The sequence below is a fragment of the Engystomops pustulosus genome, chromosome 7 (assembly GCF_040894005.1).
Source record: "Engystomops pustulosus chromosome 7, aEngPut4.maternal, whole genome shotgun sequence".
NCBI lineage: Eukaryota > Metazoa > Chordata > Amphibia > Anura > Leptodactylidae > Engystomops > Engystomops pustulosus.
The window spans coordinates 11,891,171-11,906,371 of NC_092417.1; the positions used below are offsets into that span (position 1 = coordinate 11,891,171).

General features: G+C 44.3%; 1 protein-coding gene across 5 annotated transcripts in view; it reads right to left on the reverse strand.

The window, feature by feature from the left end:
- Positions 1 to 15,201, reverse strand: part of IGSF9 (immunoglobulin superfamily member 9) — a 62,717-nt gene that overhangs the window by 42,370 nt on the left and 5,146 nt on the right. For all 5 annotated transcript variants that reach the window (XR_011848770.1, XM_072114770.1, XM_072114771.1 and 2 more), the window contains exons 2-3: positions 8,791 to 9,106; positions 8,382 to 8,570 (exon numbers count right to left, since the gene is read on the reverse strand). Coding sequence is in view for 4 of the 5 variants with exons in the window: in XM_072114770.1 (XP_071970871.1) it covers positions 8,382 to 8,570; positions 8,791 to 8,869 (268 nt within the window). In the remaining variant the exon portion in view is untranslated. The remainder of the gene's footprint in view (positions 1 to 8,381; positions 8,571 to 8,790; positions 9,107 to 15,201) is intronic.

Below are 15,201 nucleotides of genomic sequence, written 5' to 3' on the forward strand. Positions count from 1 at the left end.
TAGGCTGAGAGGAAGGGGCGGCCCAATTATCATCACTCATTATGTACCGAAATACTGACCGCCAATGTCATGTACCACACCGGCACAAAGTATCACATAGCATCAGATACACGGCTCAGCAGACTGTATCACACAGGAGAGGATTAGATACACAGCTCAGCAGACTGTATCACACAGGATAGGATTAGATACACAGCTCAGCAGACTGTATCACACAGGATAGGATTAGATACACAGCTCAGCAGACAGTATCACACAGGATAGGATTAGATACACAGCTCAGCAGACTGTATCACACAGGATGGGATTAGATACACAGCTCAGCAGACAGTATCACACAGGATAGGATTAGATACACAGCTCAGCAGACTGTATCACACAGGATAGGATTAGATACACAGCTCAGCAGACAGTATCACACAGGATAGGATTAGATACACAGCTCAGCAGACAGTATCACACAGGATAGGATTAGATACACAGCTCAGCAGACTGTATCACACAGGATGGGATTAGATACACAGCTCAGCAGTATCACACAGGATAGGATTAGATACACAGCTCAGCAGACTGTATCACACAGGATAGGATTAGATACACAGCTCAGCAGACAGTATCACACAGGATAGGATTAGATACACAGCTCAGCAGTCAGTATCACACAGGATAGGATTAGATACACAGCTCAGCAGTCAGTATCACACATGGGGGATTAGATACACAGCTCAGCGGACAGTATCACACAGGATAGGATTAGATACACAGCTCAGCAGACAGTATCACACAGGATAGGATTAGATACACAGCTCAGCAGTCAGTATCACACAGGATAGGATTAGATACACAGCTCAGCAGACTGTATCACACAGGATAGGATTAGATACACAGCTCAGCAGACAGTATCACACAGGATAGGATTAGATACACAGCTCAGCAGTCAGTATCACACATAAGATTAGATACACGGTTCAGTATAAAGTATTGCACATGTTACACCCCATAGGGAGCGATGTCCTCCTGGTTGGTCTTGGAGATGCGCCTTATGTGTCTGTTCACACCTTGGTCTCAATTCAGCCAAATAGTCTGCACAGGGGTCACAGTGAGAATTTAGGAGGGGTCGCAGTGTCCTCCCGGCAGAGTTTATAGCCCTGGCAGCTGCCACAGTCAGATCTCACTGATGTTTTACTGCCCAAATGACAAAGGAAAGCAATTTACTAGAGGAGACTGATGATGGGGGACTCTGAGGACAGAAGGATTCCCAAGGCCGGAACAAATGGGTGACAACAAGTACAAAGAGCAAATATCTTACATGATGGGCTCAGATACTACGATTGGGTGTATCACACATGAAGGGCTGAGATACTACAAATGGGTGTATCACACGTGATGGGCTCAGATACTACAACTGACTGTATCACACATGAAGAGCTCAGATACTACAATTCGTTGTATCACACATGATGGGCTTAGATACTACAATTGATTGTATCACACATGATGGGCTCAGATACTACAACTGACTGTATCACACATGATGGGCTCAGATACTACAACTGACTGTATCACATATGAAGGGCTCAGATACTACAATTGATTGTATCACACATGATGGGCTTAGATACTACAATTGATTGTATCACACATGATGGGCTCAGATACTACAATTGATTGCATCACACATGATGGGCTCAGATACTACAATTGAGTGTATCACCCATGAAGGGCTCAGATACTACAATTCGTTGTATCACACATGATGGGCTTAGAAACTACAATTGATTGTATCACATATGAAGGGCTCAGATACTACAACTGACTGTATCACATATGAAGGGCTCAGATACTACAATTGATTGTATCACATATGAAGGGCTCAGATACTACAACTGACTGTATCACATATGAAGGGCTCAGATACTACAATTGATTGTATCACACATGATGGGCTCAGATACTACAATTCGTTGTATCACACATGATGGGCTTAGATACTACAATTGATTGTATCACACATGATGGGCTCAGATACTACAACTGACTGTATCACATATGAAGGGCTCAGATACTACAACTGACTGTATCACATATGAAGGGCTCAGATACTACAACTGACTGTATCACATATGAAGGGCTCAGATACTACAACTGACTGTATCACATATGAAGGGCTCAGATACTACAACTGACTGTATCACATATGAAGGGCTCAGATACTACAACTGACTGTATCACATATGAAGGGCTCAGATACTACAACTGACTGTATCACATATGAAGGGCTCAGATACTACAATTGATTGTATCACACATGATGGGCTCAGATACTACAATTCGTTGTATCACACATGATGGGCTTAGATACTACAATTTAGTTTATCACACATGATGGGCTTAGATACTACAATGGAGTGTATCACACATGAAGGGCTCAGATACTACAATGGAGTGTATCACACATGAAGGGCTCAGATACATAATTTAGTACAATACAATGTAGATTCCCTGGCTGGTCAGACAGTATCACACATGACAGGCTTAGATACTACAATTGAGTGTATCACACATTAAGAAATCAGATACTACAATTAAATGTGTCACACATGATGGGCTGAGATACTACAATTGAGTATCACACATGAAGGGCTCAGATACAACAAAAGAGATACATAACTTAGTACAATACAATGTATATTCCCTGGCTGGTCAGACAGTATCACACAGGGCAGGCTTAGATACGGCGGCTCGGATATCATGTAGTGATGGAATGCCCTCGCCCGTGTCCCCTTCCTCATTATATATGGCAGTGAGCGCCCTCCGTCGTCTTCCTCCAGTGAGTGCGCACAATGCAGACCCGTCCTGCACTCACTCATTCCAAACTTTGAAAAATGCAAAAAGTTTTTTTTTTAAAAAGCCACCCACCCCACATCAACAGCAGTGGCGGCGGCAGCATACCTCTGCCTCCATGTCCCCTCCTACACCCCCGCCCCGGGACCCTCCCTCTGTCCACCTGGTAACCATGGCAGAGGGAATTTAAATGTAATCACTAGGACAATGCCAGGCGGCCTCCCCCGTAGCCCCTCCATGCCCCTCCGCTTCTTTTCTTTCCTGTGTTCGAAAATAAACAAGCTGTTACTATGGAGCGCGGGAGACGCTGCAGACCCCGCATCTCTGCCCTCCTGTCATCCCTCCAGTCACTGGAGTCTGGAGTCACCTGACATGCCCCTTGTTAAAACTTTTACGTCCTCCCTTTTAACGAGTCTCTATTGACACGAGAAGGAGAAGACGATGAATAAGTAACCACGTCGGCCTTAGTGACATCCCACCATGGAGGATCCCACTGTACGGAGATTCCAGACTCTGTGCCCGGTAACCTAACAACAGCTGAGCTGCGTTACAGTGTAACGGCAAACCAAATGTTATCCGGAGACCACTGTCATTCCAATATAATGGGGTGTAAATTTTGGGTCCATAAGTGCAATATCTGAATGTCCATAGTTCTTCTGAACCAGTCTTGGATTACTATGGGTTCCATGTCCCATGTAGAACCTACGCGGTCTGGGATATTTGGTCTCTGTGATGTCCAGATTCTTTGGACCAACTTGGGCTTGTATAGAGAAATCTCGCTACGGCCCCGTGAGTGCAAGACACTGGAAAGTTCACTCATGATCCTACAAATTCCTTCCTTACGAGCTACGGTCTGGCCAAGAGCTACGTCCAATACAAGGACCCTAAATCCCAACACATAAGCGGCCAAATTTGGGTCACATAACAACTTAGTCTGTGCGTTCCGACTCCCTCTCAATGACGTAGTGTATCAGGGCAGGTTGGAATATCTACCCAAGCCTTGTGGTTTCTGTTCATCACCAAAAAAAAACGCAACACAGCTCCATATCAGTCATACAACGGTCACCGGCAGCACCCGATGGACCTCATCGACTATAGAATCTATTGGGATCCATCATGGTGTCTATTGTTTGGACAGAAAATACACCAGTCCAAACAAATGGGACAGAATCGGCTCATAAGAGTAAAACACAGCCAAAAACAAATTTAAAAAAAAAAAAAGTTTTTAAAAAATTATTTGAAGATGAGGACCTTAGAATAAATCCTAAAATACCTTGAAATTCAATAATGTAATCATGGATCAAAAATATTAAAAATTATTAAAAGAAGTAAAATAGTAATAAATATATTATAACAAGTATAATATAGTAAAATAATCTGCAGTTAAAATTTTTAAAAGTAATATAAAAGTTTCTGAGATGGAGAAATCAAAAAACTAATTTAAATCAAATACACAATTGATACGTATAATGATACATATAACGATACATATATTGCTAATATATATAATGATACATCTATATATATACACTTGGGTATGTAATGGGGTTGGATACTTGGGTGACTTTCCACATTGGATGCTGGCGCTCTCATGGTGAATGTGCGCTATTCATGACAGGAGCCCCCTATAGAGCAGCCTACATGTGATATATGGTCTCTCTATAGAGCAGCAGCAGCACCAGAACAATACACCTGCTGTGAGCCATGCAGAGATCACCCCCTCAGAGGGGGGAGGGGGATGAACTTACTTCCAGGGGCTTTTCTCTAAACTCAGATCACATGTCATGATCTTACAAGGGAGAACATGCCAAAATGGTACGCATGGGGTTAATGGGGCTCCGAAAATCCCTAATCTCTATGCGGGTGGAATTCCTTTAACTTCCATTGAAATTTTTTTTTTTTATTAACAAAAACATAAAAATTCTACCCAACAAAAAAAAATATTTGGCAAGAGATTCTTCTTTATTACACATTGCCTATAGCAGGGAAGGTCCACAATCTATATGGATTTTAATTAATTTAACGAAGGAGGTGGCTGTGACAATCTAGTAAAGTGGGCGGGTCTGCGACAACCGAACAAAGGAGGCGGCGCTTTGTCGACAGTATAAACATTGCAAAAGCAGAGTCTAGTATGATAGGTCGGGATACAGGCGGCATAGGAAGGTACTAGGGGGATCGGCTTCAGATGGAGGTCAAAGGTTTCATTTCTTAAGATTGCAACAAAGTTGGGGGCCGCATTCCGTGACCATGTTTTTAATTTGCTATAAAAAGTAGGAGCTTGTTTTTAATTGGATGTTTTTATTTTAAATTCTAAACCGTCGCCTCTTTTGATTTGAGCCATGTGAAGCGTCGGGACCTTACATTCCCACATCGTCCCGTAGTGTTGTGGTTGTACATACGCCTCCGCCTCGCCAACGCTCTCCTCCAATACACGACCTACATTCAAACGTAATCCAATGACACAGAAAAGATTCCTAGAAGAAATATTCCTGTGAACGTCCCGTAACGCTCCACACCCCAGCGCCTGAGGATAACTTGTTCTGAAGTGACCGCTCGCTCCCCTCCCCTGCCGCAAACATAAAGACTCTTTTGTTACAGCAGAAGACAATGCTTGTCGTCCCGAGAGAATAGGAGCTTCACTCATCTCGGGTGACACGACCCCGGATCGTCTCATGACTAGAAATGCCGGTTCGGAGCTTGGAGCCGGTTTTCCCGTGTTTGCTCACCTGTTAATTATACTCATTAACGTAAATATATTAATCCCACGGTTGACTTTTTTTCAGGAGGTCTACAATGAAGTCATTATTAAAAATGAACAAAGCCCAGAAAATGAGGCACCCGCGGAATCGGGTCTACAAGAAGAACACGGGACCGAAGGACTGAATCTGCCAGAAGATCTTGTTCTCTGGTTTTCTTGCCAGAGGTTTCTCCGACCTTTTAGAATGAGGGCAAGTTAATGATTACCTGCCCAGTCCTGAAGACATCAGAACTATCCGGTAGCCGGTAGTCATCCCTCCCCTGTACTTTGACACATGGACATTTGCCCCAACTGGACGAGTCAACTTAAGCTTATAGTTGTTGGGACTTAAGCCAACTTGAATCGATAAGTCTAAGATAAAAGGGGAAATAGCTGCCAATAAATATCCGATCCTCAAAGTACCTAACAATTATAGATTTTACCTGCCCAAAGGGCATACATATATGGCAGTCTGTCATTTGTCAAATTAGTCAATGCTGACTAGACCAGAGCCAACTTTGATACCATAAAAAAACCTTTTAGCTAAAGGGGCATCAACTTCTAATAAATCCCCCCCCCCTCTTATTGTCTGTATAATATTTGACCTTTCTGAAGTGGCTCCTCTTAGCCCCTTTGTGCTTATGAACATTTGGCCATATTGGAAGAAACACGGTCGTTATAGTTGTGTTGGTCTTCAGCCAACTTAGATGCTTGTATGAATTGCTACCCTAGTAAACTAAAAAGAGGTGGGGGCTTCCATTAAATGCCCCCTCCTTAAACTCTCTTATAGTTTTTGCTTGCGGAATCCCAAGGGCATCGTATCCAGTAGCTCGTCGTAATCCCCCTTGTTCTTTAGAACATGGATATGTTCATGGAACATGGAATGTTGTCTGAACTTTAGCCAACACCAAGACTCCTTTGAGTAAATACCCTAGTAACTAGTGGCTTTCATTAAATACCCCCTTAATTATCTGTCATGTCAAGTTTTTACATACTTAATCTGCAAAAATCAGAAGTATTTTGAAGCTCCTCATCCCTTCCCTGTTTTGTCCAAGTTGGACAAGTCGCATCTTACAGTTGTCGGCCAACTTTGAGATTCCTTTGAATAAACTGAAGTAAATCTAAGCTAATGAGGGCAATGGCTTCCAGTAAATACCCCTTTCTGACATTACCTGGCATTTTTAATTGTTACTTGGCCAAATCTAAGGGCATCAGAAGAATCCAGTATCTGCTCTTGATGTGGCCAAGTTAGACAAATCATAGCTTATAGTTGTCTGGACTCAAGTCATCTTCAAGACATCCTCCATATATTCTTTGTTTAAAAAGTATCTACTAACTTTGGCTCCCCCATTCCTTTTGGTACCATAGCCCGTCCACTGAAAAAGTTATCTTTGGGCAGTGGTGGCGAACCTATGGCACGGGTGCCAGAGCTGGCACTCAGAGCCTTCTCTGAGGGCACCCGCACTTCACTACAGCACAGAGTTTGCCAAACAGGACTCAAGGCCTCTTGTACTCCCAGGCAGCCCAGGACCCTGGAAGGAAGCTCAATGATAATCCAAACTACGTCTTTTTACTATTGGTGTCCTCTGGTGCCAATACGATTTAAACCTGTGACAGAGCAGGAAGTAATAAGTCACTGCCTAAATTGCTACATTGGCACGTTGCAAAAAATTTGTGGGTTTTGGTTGTAGTTTGGGCACTCGGTGTCTAAAACGTTTGCCATTACTGTCTTAGGGTCTTAGACCGTTAAACTCGGGTCTACAAAAACCAAAATGGTGGATTGGTGTCTTATGGTTTTTTATGTCACATTCTCGGATTATGCAACTGACTTTGGTGCAGGTTGTGTCAAGTAGCAATTGGTTCCATCACGAGCGACTGAAGACCTCGGAAGCAATATCATCAGCCTCATTTGTCGAATAAGATCCCATGACCTCTATATGTCTGGGATTTTAGCCCAATTTCATTGTCTCGGGCATGACCCTAATCTACACAAGAGTATTAATTCACAAAATATCCCCCCCACTACCCCTCCTTCCCCCTCCATGCAATAAAGCGTGATTAATCCAGTCTGACACCTGAGGCAAAACCACAAGGCGTCTTAAGTTCCCCGAGGCAGATTAACCCCGATCTGCCAAGAACCTAGCAAGTTTGCTTAACCCCCCAAGACAAAAATACATATAGAAATTTTGAGTCGACACTTGATATTTTGCGGAATACATGACTCGAAGCCATTGGGTGTGTTACCATAGAAGATTGTAACTAATTATACATGCCAGTCTGTCAACAGGCCCCAGTGACCCACAAGCGGCACCCTCCATTATACAGTCACTCATGCGTGCACTTCCTCATTCCCCTCAGGGTGTGCTCCACCTGCACCACCGGGCTGAGATGTTTATATTACAACAGGCCCACGTCTAGTCGTGTAACCCTATCCTCCGGCTCTGGTGACAGATACTGATCTCTGTGATCGGTGTCCACACAACCGTTACCAAGAGGCTGATCCTGACACACACCGCCCGAGGCTCCCAACCCTTCCCCAGGTTATCAAAGGAGACCCTCATGCCCAACACCTGGTTGACCTCCACCTTGAGAATGCAGAATACTATGTGGAATGCAACACAGAAATCTCCCATTTAATGAATATCCTCGGACGCCCATTGTTAGAGTTCTCACGTTGGAACGAATTGGAGAAGTTGGTCTTTGGTCTTGGAAAAACATGGCTGCTGTCTCCCAGGAGCAGTACACATGTCATAGATAGATACGAGATAGATAGAGAACATATATATCGGGGGACACTTACCGAGATATTGGGGGTCCACACGGGGTAAGAAGAGACCAAACTTAATAAAAATGGGGAGGATGAAGCCGAAGCGCACCCACTCGATGACGTAGAGGGGAGGGCGGCTGGCGTCATGGAGGAGGCTGCACGGCAGCACCGCACTCTCTCCTATGCGACCAACCACAGCCTGAGCGTCCGATCGGATGGTACCTGCGGGAAGAAGAGACCATCATCAAGTAGAAGACCATTTTAAGCACTGGGCGGGTTGTGTTAGGGTGCAAATTTTGACCCAATGACCCAAAAACTGCCCTAGAAGGGACAATCCAATGTTCTGTCGCTATCTTGAGATGTACGATGCATGTCTATGGGTCCTGAAGGAAAATATGGTGGCGGTAAGTTATCTACATCCCAAGCCCTGGCCCCCACTTACCTTCCACGCAGCAGAATGACAGGCTGAGGCAGAATATCCAGGAAGCCCAATGCATAGCACACACCTGGCGGCCACACATAGGCAGACGGCCACAGTAACTTCAGCGCTCCCTTCATGCAGCATCAGGAGACCCGACGCGGTGACCTCCAGCGTGCAGAACACTCCACAGCATGGACATAGGTGGGCAACCCCCCGATGCCGAGGAGTCCCCCCAACGGGTCATTCATTGAGTGAAATCCAGAAGAAGAGGAAATCCCGGTCTTCTCCCGGAGAAGGGTCCCCCGCGCCTCGGACTGCAGAGCGTTGCCTTATACACCTGCAACAGAGAAGTTCATGAGTATCAGAGAAGTGAGCAGCTCCTCAGAGGCACAGAGTCAATATTTACTCAGTCCACACCTATCTACATAGTGTCCATAAACTCTGCTCAGGGGGCAAAGCAAACAGCGGGGGCAAATTCCAGAACCACCGGCAGCACAGAGAGACCTGACCCTAATCACTGCACCATGAACTTGACCTACAGATCGGCATGTAGTACTGATCACTAAACTCTAGTGTACCTTCACCAGGGATGTATATACAGTGATATATGTCCTGGTGGTCTGGTGTATAGTACTGATCTCTATACCCTAGTCTCCTCTCACCAGTGATGTATATACAGTGATATATGTCCTGGTGGTCCGGTGTATGGTACTGATCACTATACTCGAGTGTCCTCTAACCAGTTATGTATATACAGTGATATCATCGCTCTATGTCCTGGTGGTCTGGTGTATAGTATTGATCACTATACTCGAGTGTCCTCTAACCAGTGATGTATATACAGTGATATATGTCCTGGTGGTCTGGTGTATAGTACTGATCACTATACTCTAGTCTGCTCTCACCAGTGATGTATATACAGTGATATATGTCCTGGTGGTCTGGTGTATAGTACTGATCACTATACCCTAGTGTCCTCTCACCAGTGATGTATATACAGTGATATATGTCCTGGTGGTCTGGTGTATAGTACTGATCACTATACCCTAGTCTCCTCTCACCAGTGATGTATGTACAGTGATATATATCCTGGTGGTCTGGTGTATAGTACTGATCACTATACCCTAGTCTCCTCTCACCAGTGATGTATATACAGTGACATATATCCTGGTGGTCTGGTGTATAGTACTGATCACTATACTCTAGTCTCCTCTCACCAGTGATGTATATACAGTGATATATGTCCTGGTGGTTTGGTGTATAGTACTGATCACTATACCCTAGTCTCCTCTCACCAGTGATGTATATACAGTGTTATATGTCCTGGTGGTCTGGTATATAGTACTGATGACTATACCCTAGTCTCCTCTCACCAGTGATGTATATACAGTGATATATGTCCTGGTGGTCTGGTGTATAGTACTGATCACTATACTCTAGTGTCCTCTCACCAGTGATGTATATACAGTGACATATATCCTGGTGGTCTGGTGTATAGTACTGATCACTATACTCTAGTGTCCTCTCACCAGTGATGTATATACAGTGATATATGTCCTGGTGGTCTGGTGTATAGTACTGATCACTATACTCTAATGTGCCCTCACCAGTGATGTTTATACAGTGATATCATCGTTCTATGTCCTGGTGGTCTAGTGTTTAAACCTCAGAGAACTTCTCCGGCACAGCAGAGGAATGTTCTGGAGAAGAATGGATTCATAGCTCTGACTATATTTTTCCAGCCAACCATTATACATTGCCGAGGCGCCTCCAGCCCCCAACCTCACTGCCTCCACAGACACCACGTTCATTCTTCTACAAATCCAGAATTCTCCCTCAATATTCTCCATTCTCAACCCTCAGAACGTTTTTCTCAGACTTTCACCTCTGAAGGTTTATTTTTATACCAAAGTCGGAGAAGAATTGAGTTTATTTTCCTTGGAGAGAAGTTCGGAAAAAAATCCGGGCACTTTGAGTCTCTTGCCATGTTGGACAGACATTTAATATCCCAGATGATAATTGAAACAGACCCAGCGAGGTTCTGGCAGAGAGACGTCTCCTCCAATAGAAGACAGATGTTGGGAGGAGAGGGACGCGGAGTCCCGTCGTCGGAGCAAGAACATTGCTGGAGGACTACAAGTAGCAGCAGTCTTATTTAGGTCTATTTTTTTATTGTGGGGAGGGGCTTCTTCTAAGAGGATATCTCCTACGCAAAAGCCCCTCTACATCTGCTATCAGGATCCAGAGTACAGATCAGTACGAATAAACTCTATTCATCCATATGTGTAATACTACATTTCACCTGTAGTGGCCACTGTAGGGAAACCAGTGACCCAGAGGGACCAGCAGCGATCAATGGATCACCACAAGGTGAGACTATAACATAAAATCTTTCTAAGGTGCTTGTATTACAGAATCCTTATTCTAAGAAGATGATTATTCAAGTCCAGAAAGCTGAGATCTAGGGGGAAGGGGTGTATCAGGACTTCTACATCAGATTTTGGGCGCACAAGCCCTGAAACAATCACAATTACTAGTGAACCTCCAGTAATCCTGATTATTTACCCATAGGCAAGTGCCAAGGGGGCATGGGCGTGGCTTGAGATGAACGGACCCCATTCTTCTGCTCGAAGGACCTTAATATATTGCCGGATTAGTGGCCGAACAGCCAATCTGGAAAATTTATGCCCCTAACAACTAGCCATGGCTATGGGTCTCCCTCTGGCCATTCAGAGCCTTGGCTAGTAGAGAAGGTTCGGCGATTTGCCAGATTGTCAAATCCAGTAATATGTCGACCTGAACCGAAACATTGGGTCTGCTCATCTCTAGAGGTGGCCACCGGTGGAGTAGACCTGTGCACTTGCTGTAGCCTACAGGAAGTCATGTCTGAAAGTTTGAAGGCAAGAACCTGGTGTAGAGATGTCCACAGCCACCCACCAGATACATCCGGAGGACGGGCGGAGTTTCATCATACCTCACCCCATAGTGTCTAGATGACTATTGTATGTAGAGAACAAAGTAGTGACCAATCATTTATCATACATTATTACCCAAGTGTCACCTGTAAAACGTAGGATTAGTCAGTGACTACTTTGTTCTCGATTTGTCACAGTCAGTATCGGAATGACAAAAACCTCTCCACAACGCAAGGATCCCAAAAGTGGCCATACACATTCCATGAAAGGCAAAGAGGCAGAGGCAAGATGGTCACCAGTTAAGGAGATCTGGGAAATATGAAAAAAACGTTTTCCGAGGTGGGAAATGGAAAACAATGCTTCCTTTTGCTACCTTGAATGGCAGCCCCCTTAGCAGCAAGCATGACCTACAAGAAAGCAACCCCTTAGCAGCAAGCATGACCTACAAGAAACCTACAAGAAAGCAGCCCCCTTGAATGGCAGCCACCTTAGCACCAAGCATGACCTACAAGAAGCCTAATAACATGATACCTACCAAACCAGTAGGAAGAGACTCCCAACTGTAGACAATGCGGTTTCGACATGGATGGGTCTCCTCAGTACAGCGCAGGGAACTTTTTGGGCTAAGTGAGAGGCTATTGAATGGGGTCGGAAAGTAAGAGTTCTCATATGGAGAGTTTGCCAATAGAGGTCACCTCAAAGGGGTCCGAAATCGAGGTGGGAAATGGAAAACAATGCCTCCTTTTGCTACCTTGGAAAGCAGCCCCCTTAGCACCAAGCATGACCTACAAGAAGCCTAATAACATGATTAATCCCACATCGCAGCTACCTGGAACCCTAAGAAGTCAACATGGAAGGAATAGAACATTACGTCACACCTGAATTCTAACTTACGGACACCATATTGTGGCACCCAAAATAGTCTTCACCCATTATGAGTGGAGGCATCTTGGTTCCTCACGGGGCGTTGACGATACTATTAAAAAAAAAACAAACAGAAAGTTCTTCCTATCGTGGACAACCTCCGTGGCTTCTAAGCTCCTCAAAGCCTCCAAGAGCTTGTACCGGCTGCAAGCCTCGGGAAAGGCGCCAGTTCATGGTGACCTAAAGGACGGAGCACCGGGGAAAAGCTGATCAGACCTTGACGAGGATTGAAAGACGTCCAGAAACTTCAGGGGAAGATTAGAAGAGGTCCATCAGTGGTGGGGGCCCGGGGCAGAGAGAGAGCTGGGTCACAGCAAGACAACATGAAGACACGGGGGGGGGGGGGTTACCGGCTTCCTATGAAGACGAGGTCAATGTTTACGAATTTTCTCTCAACTTTTTGATAATTTTTTTTTTTGGCCACCATATTTCTAAGATCAATTATGGTGAAGCCCTGGATGACATAATTACCATCCTGCCTGACCTCTAACATTTTACAGCCAAGTCATCAGCGACATCATCTTTTCAATGACATCATATAACATATTCATAGTTTGGCTCTTAGTGACCTCATACTAACCAGTGCATCCATAGTCCGACACTCATGACATCATACAGTCCGGTATATTTATGGTCCTGTCTTCGGTGACATCACACAACTCAATCTAATAATAGTCCAGCCCACAGTGACCTCATTCTATCCATAGTTTACTCCTCAGAGATATCACACCTTCATAACAGTGACATCACCAAACATCACCATCACCCCCAGTGACATCATAACGTCAGCTGTCACCTGTGCAGGACACATCTACTACATGATCTGTACTCAGAGATATCACTGTGTTATCTGTGGTGTTACATAGGACTGCAGGACACATCTACTACATGATCTGTACTCAGAGATATCACTGTGTTATCTGTGGTGTTACATAGGACTGCAGGACACATCTACTACATGATCTGTACTCAGAGATATCACTGTGTTATCTGTGGTGTTACATAGGACTGCAGGACACATCTACTGCATGATCTGTACTCAGAGATATCACTGTGTTATCTGTGGTGTTACATAGGACTGCAGGTCACATCTACTACATGATCTGTACTCAGAGATATCACTGTGTTATCTGTGGTGTTACATAGGACTGCAGACACATCTACTGCATGATCTGTACTAAGAGATATCACTGTGTTATCTGTGCTGTTACATAGGACTGCAGGAGACATCTACTACATGATCTGTACTAAGAGATATCACTGTGTTATCTGTGCTGTTACATAGGACTGCAGGACACATCTACTACATGATCTGTACGCAGAGATATCACTGTGTTATCTGTGGTGTTACATAGGACTGCAGGACACATCTACTACATGATCTGTACTCAGAGATATCACTGTGTTATCTGTGGTGTTACATAGGACTGCAGGACACATCTACTACATGATCTGTACTCATAGAGATATCACCGTGTTATCTGTGGTGTTACATAGGACTGCAGGACACATCTACTACATGATCTGTACTCAGAGATATCACTGTGTTGTCTGTGGTGTTACATAGGACTGCAGACACATCTACTGCATGATCTGTACTAAGAGATATCACTGTGTTATCTGTGCTGTTACATAGGACTGCAGGACACATCTACTACATGATCTGTACGCAGAGATATCACTGTGTTATCTGTGGTGTTACATAGGACTGCAGGACACATCTACTACATGATCTGTACTCAGAGAGATATCACTGTGTTATCTGTGGTGTTACATAGGACTGCAGGTCACATCTACTGCATGATCTGTACTCAGAGAGATATCACTGTGTTATCTGTGGTGTTACATAGGACTGCAGGACACATCTACTACATGATCTGTACTCAGAGATATCACTGTGTTGTCTGTGGTGTTACATAGGACTGCAGGACACATCTACTACATGATCTGTACTCAGAGATATCACTGTGTTATCTGTGCTGTTACATGGGACTGCAGGACACATCTACTACATGATCTGTACTCAGAGATATTACTGTGTTATCTGTGGTGTTACATAGGACTGCAGGACACATCTACTACATGATCTGTACTCAGAGATATCACTGTGTTATCTGTGGTGTTACATAGGACTGCAGGACACATCTACTACATGATCTGTACTCAGATATCACTGTGTTATCTGTGCTGTTACATAGGACTGCAGGACACATCTACTACATGATCTGTACTCAGAGATATCACTGTGTTATCTGTGGTGTTACATAGGACTGCAGGACACATCTACTACATGATCTGTACTCAGAGATATCACTGTGTTATCTGTGCTGTTACATAGGACTGCAGGACACATCTACTACATGATCTGTACTCAGAGATATCACTGTGTTATCTGTGGTGTTACATAGGACTGCAGGACACATCTACTACATGATCTGTACTCAGAGATATCACTGTGTTATCTGTGGTGTTACATAGGACTGCAGGACACATCTACTACATGATCTGTACTCAGAGATATCACTGTGTTATCTGTGGTGTTACATAGGACTGCAGGGCACATCTACTACATGATCTGTACTCAGAGAGATAT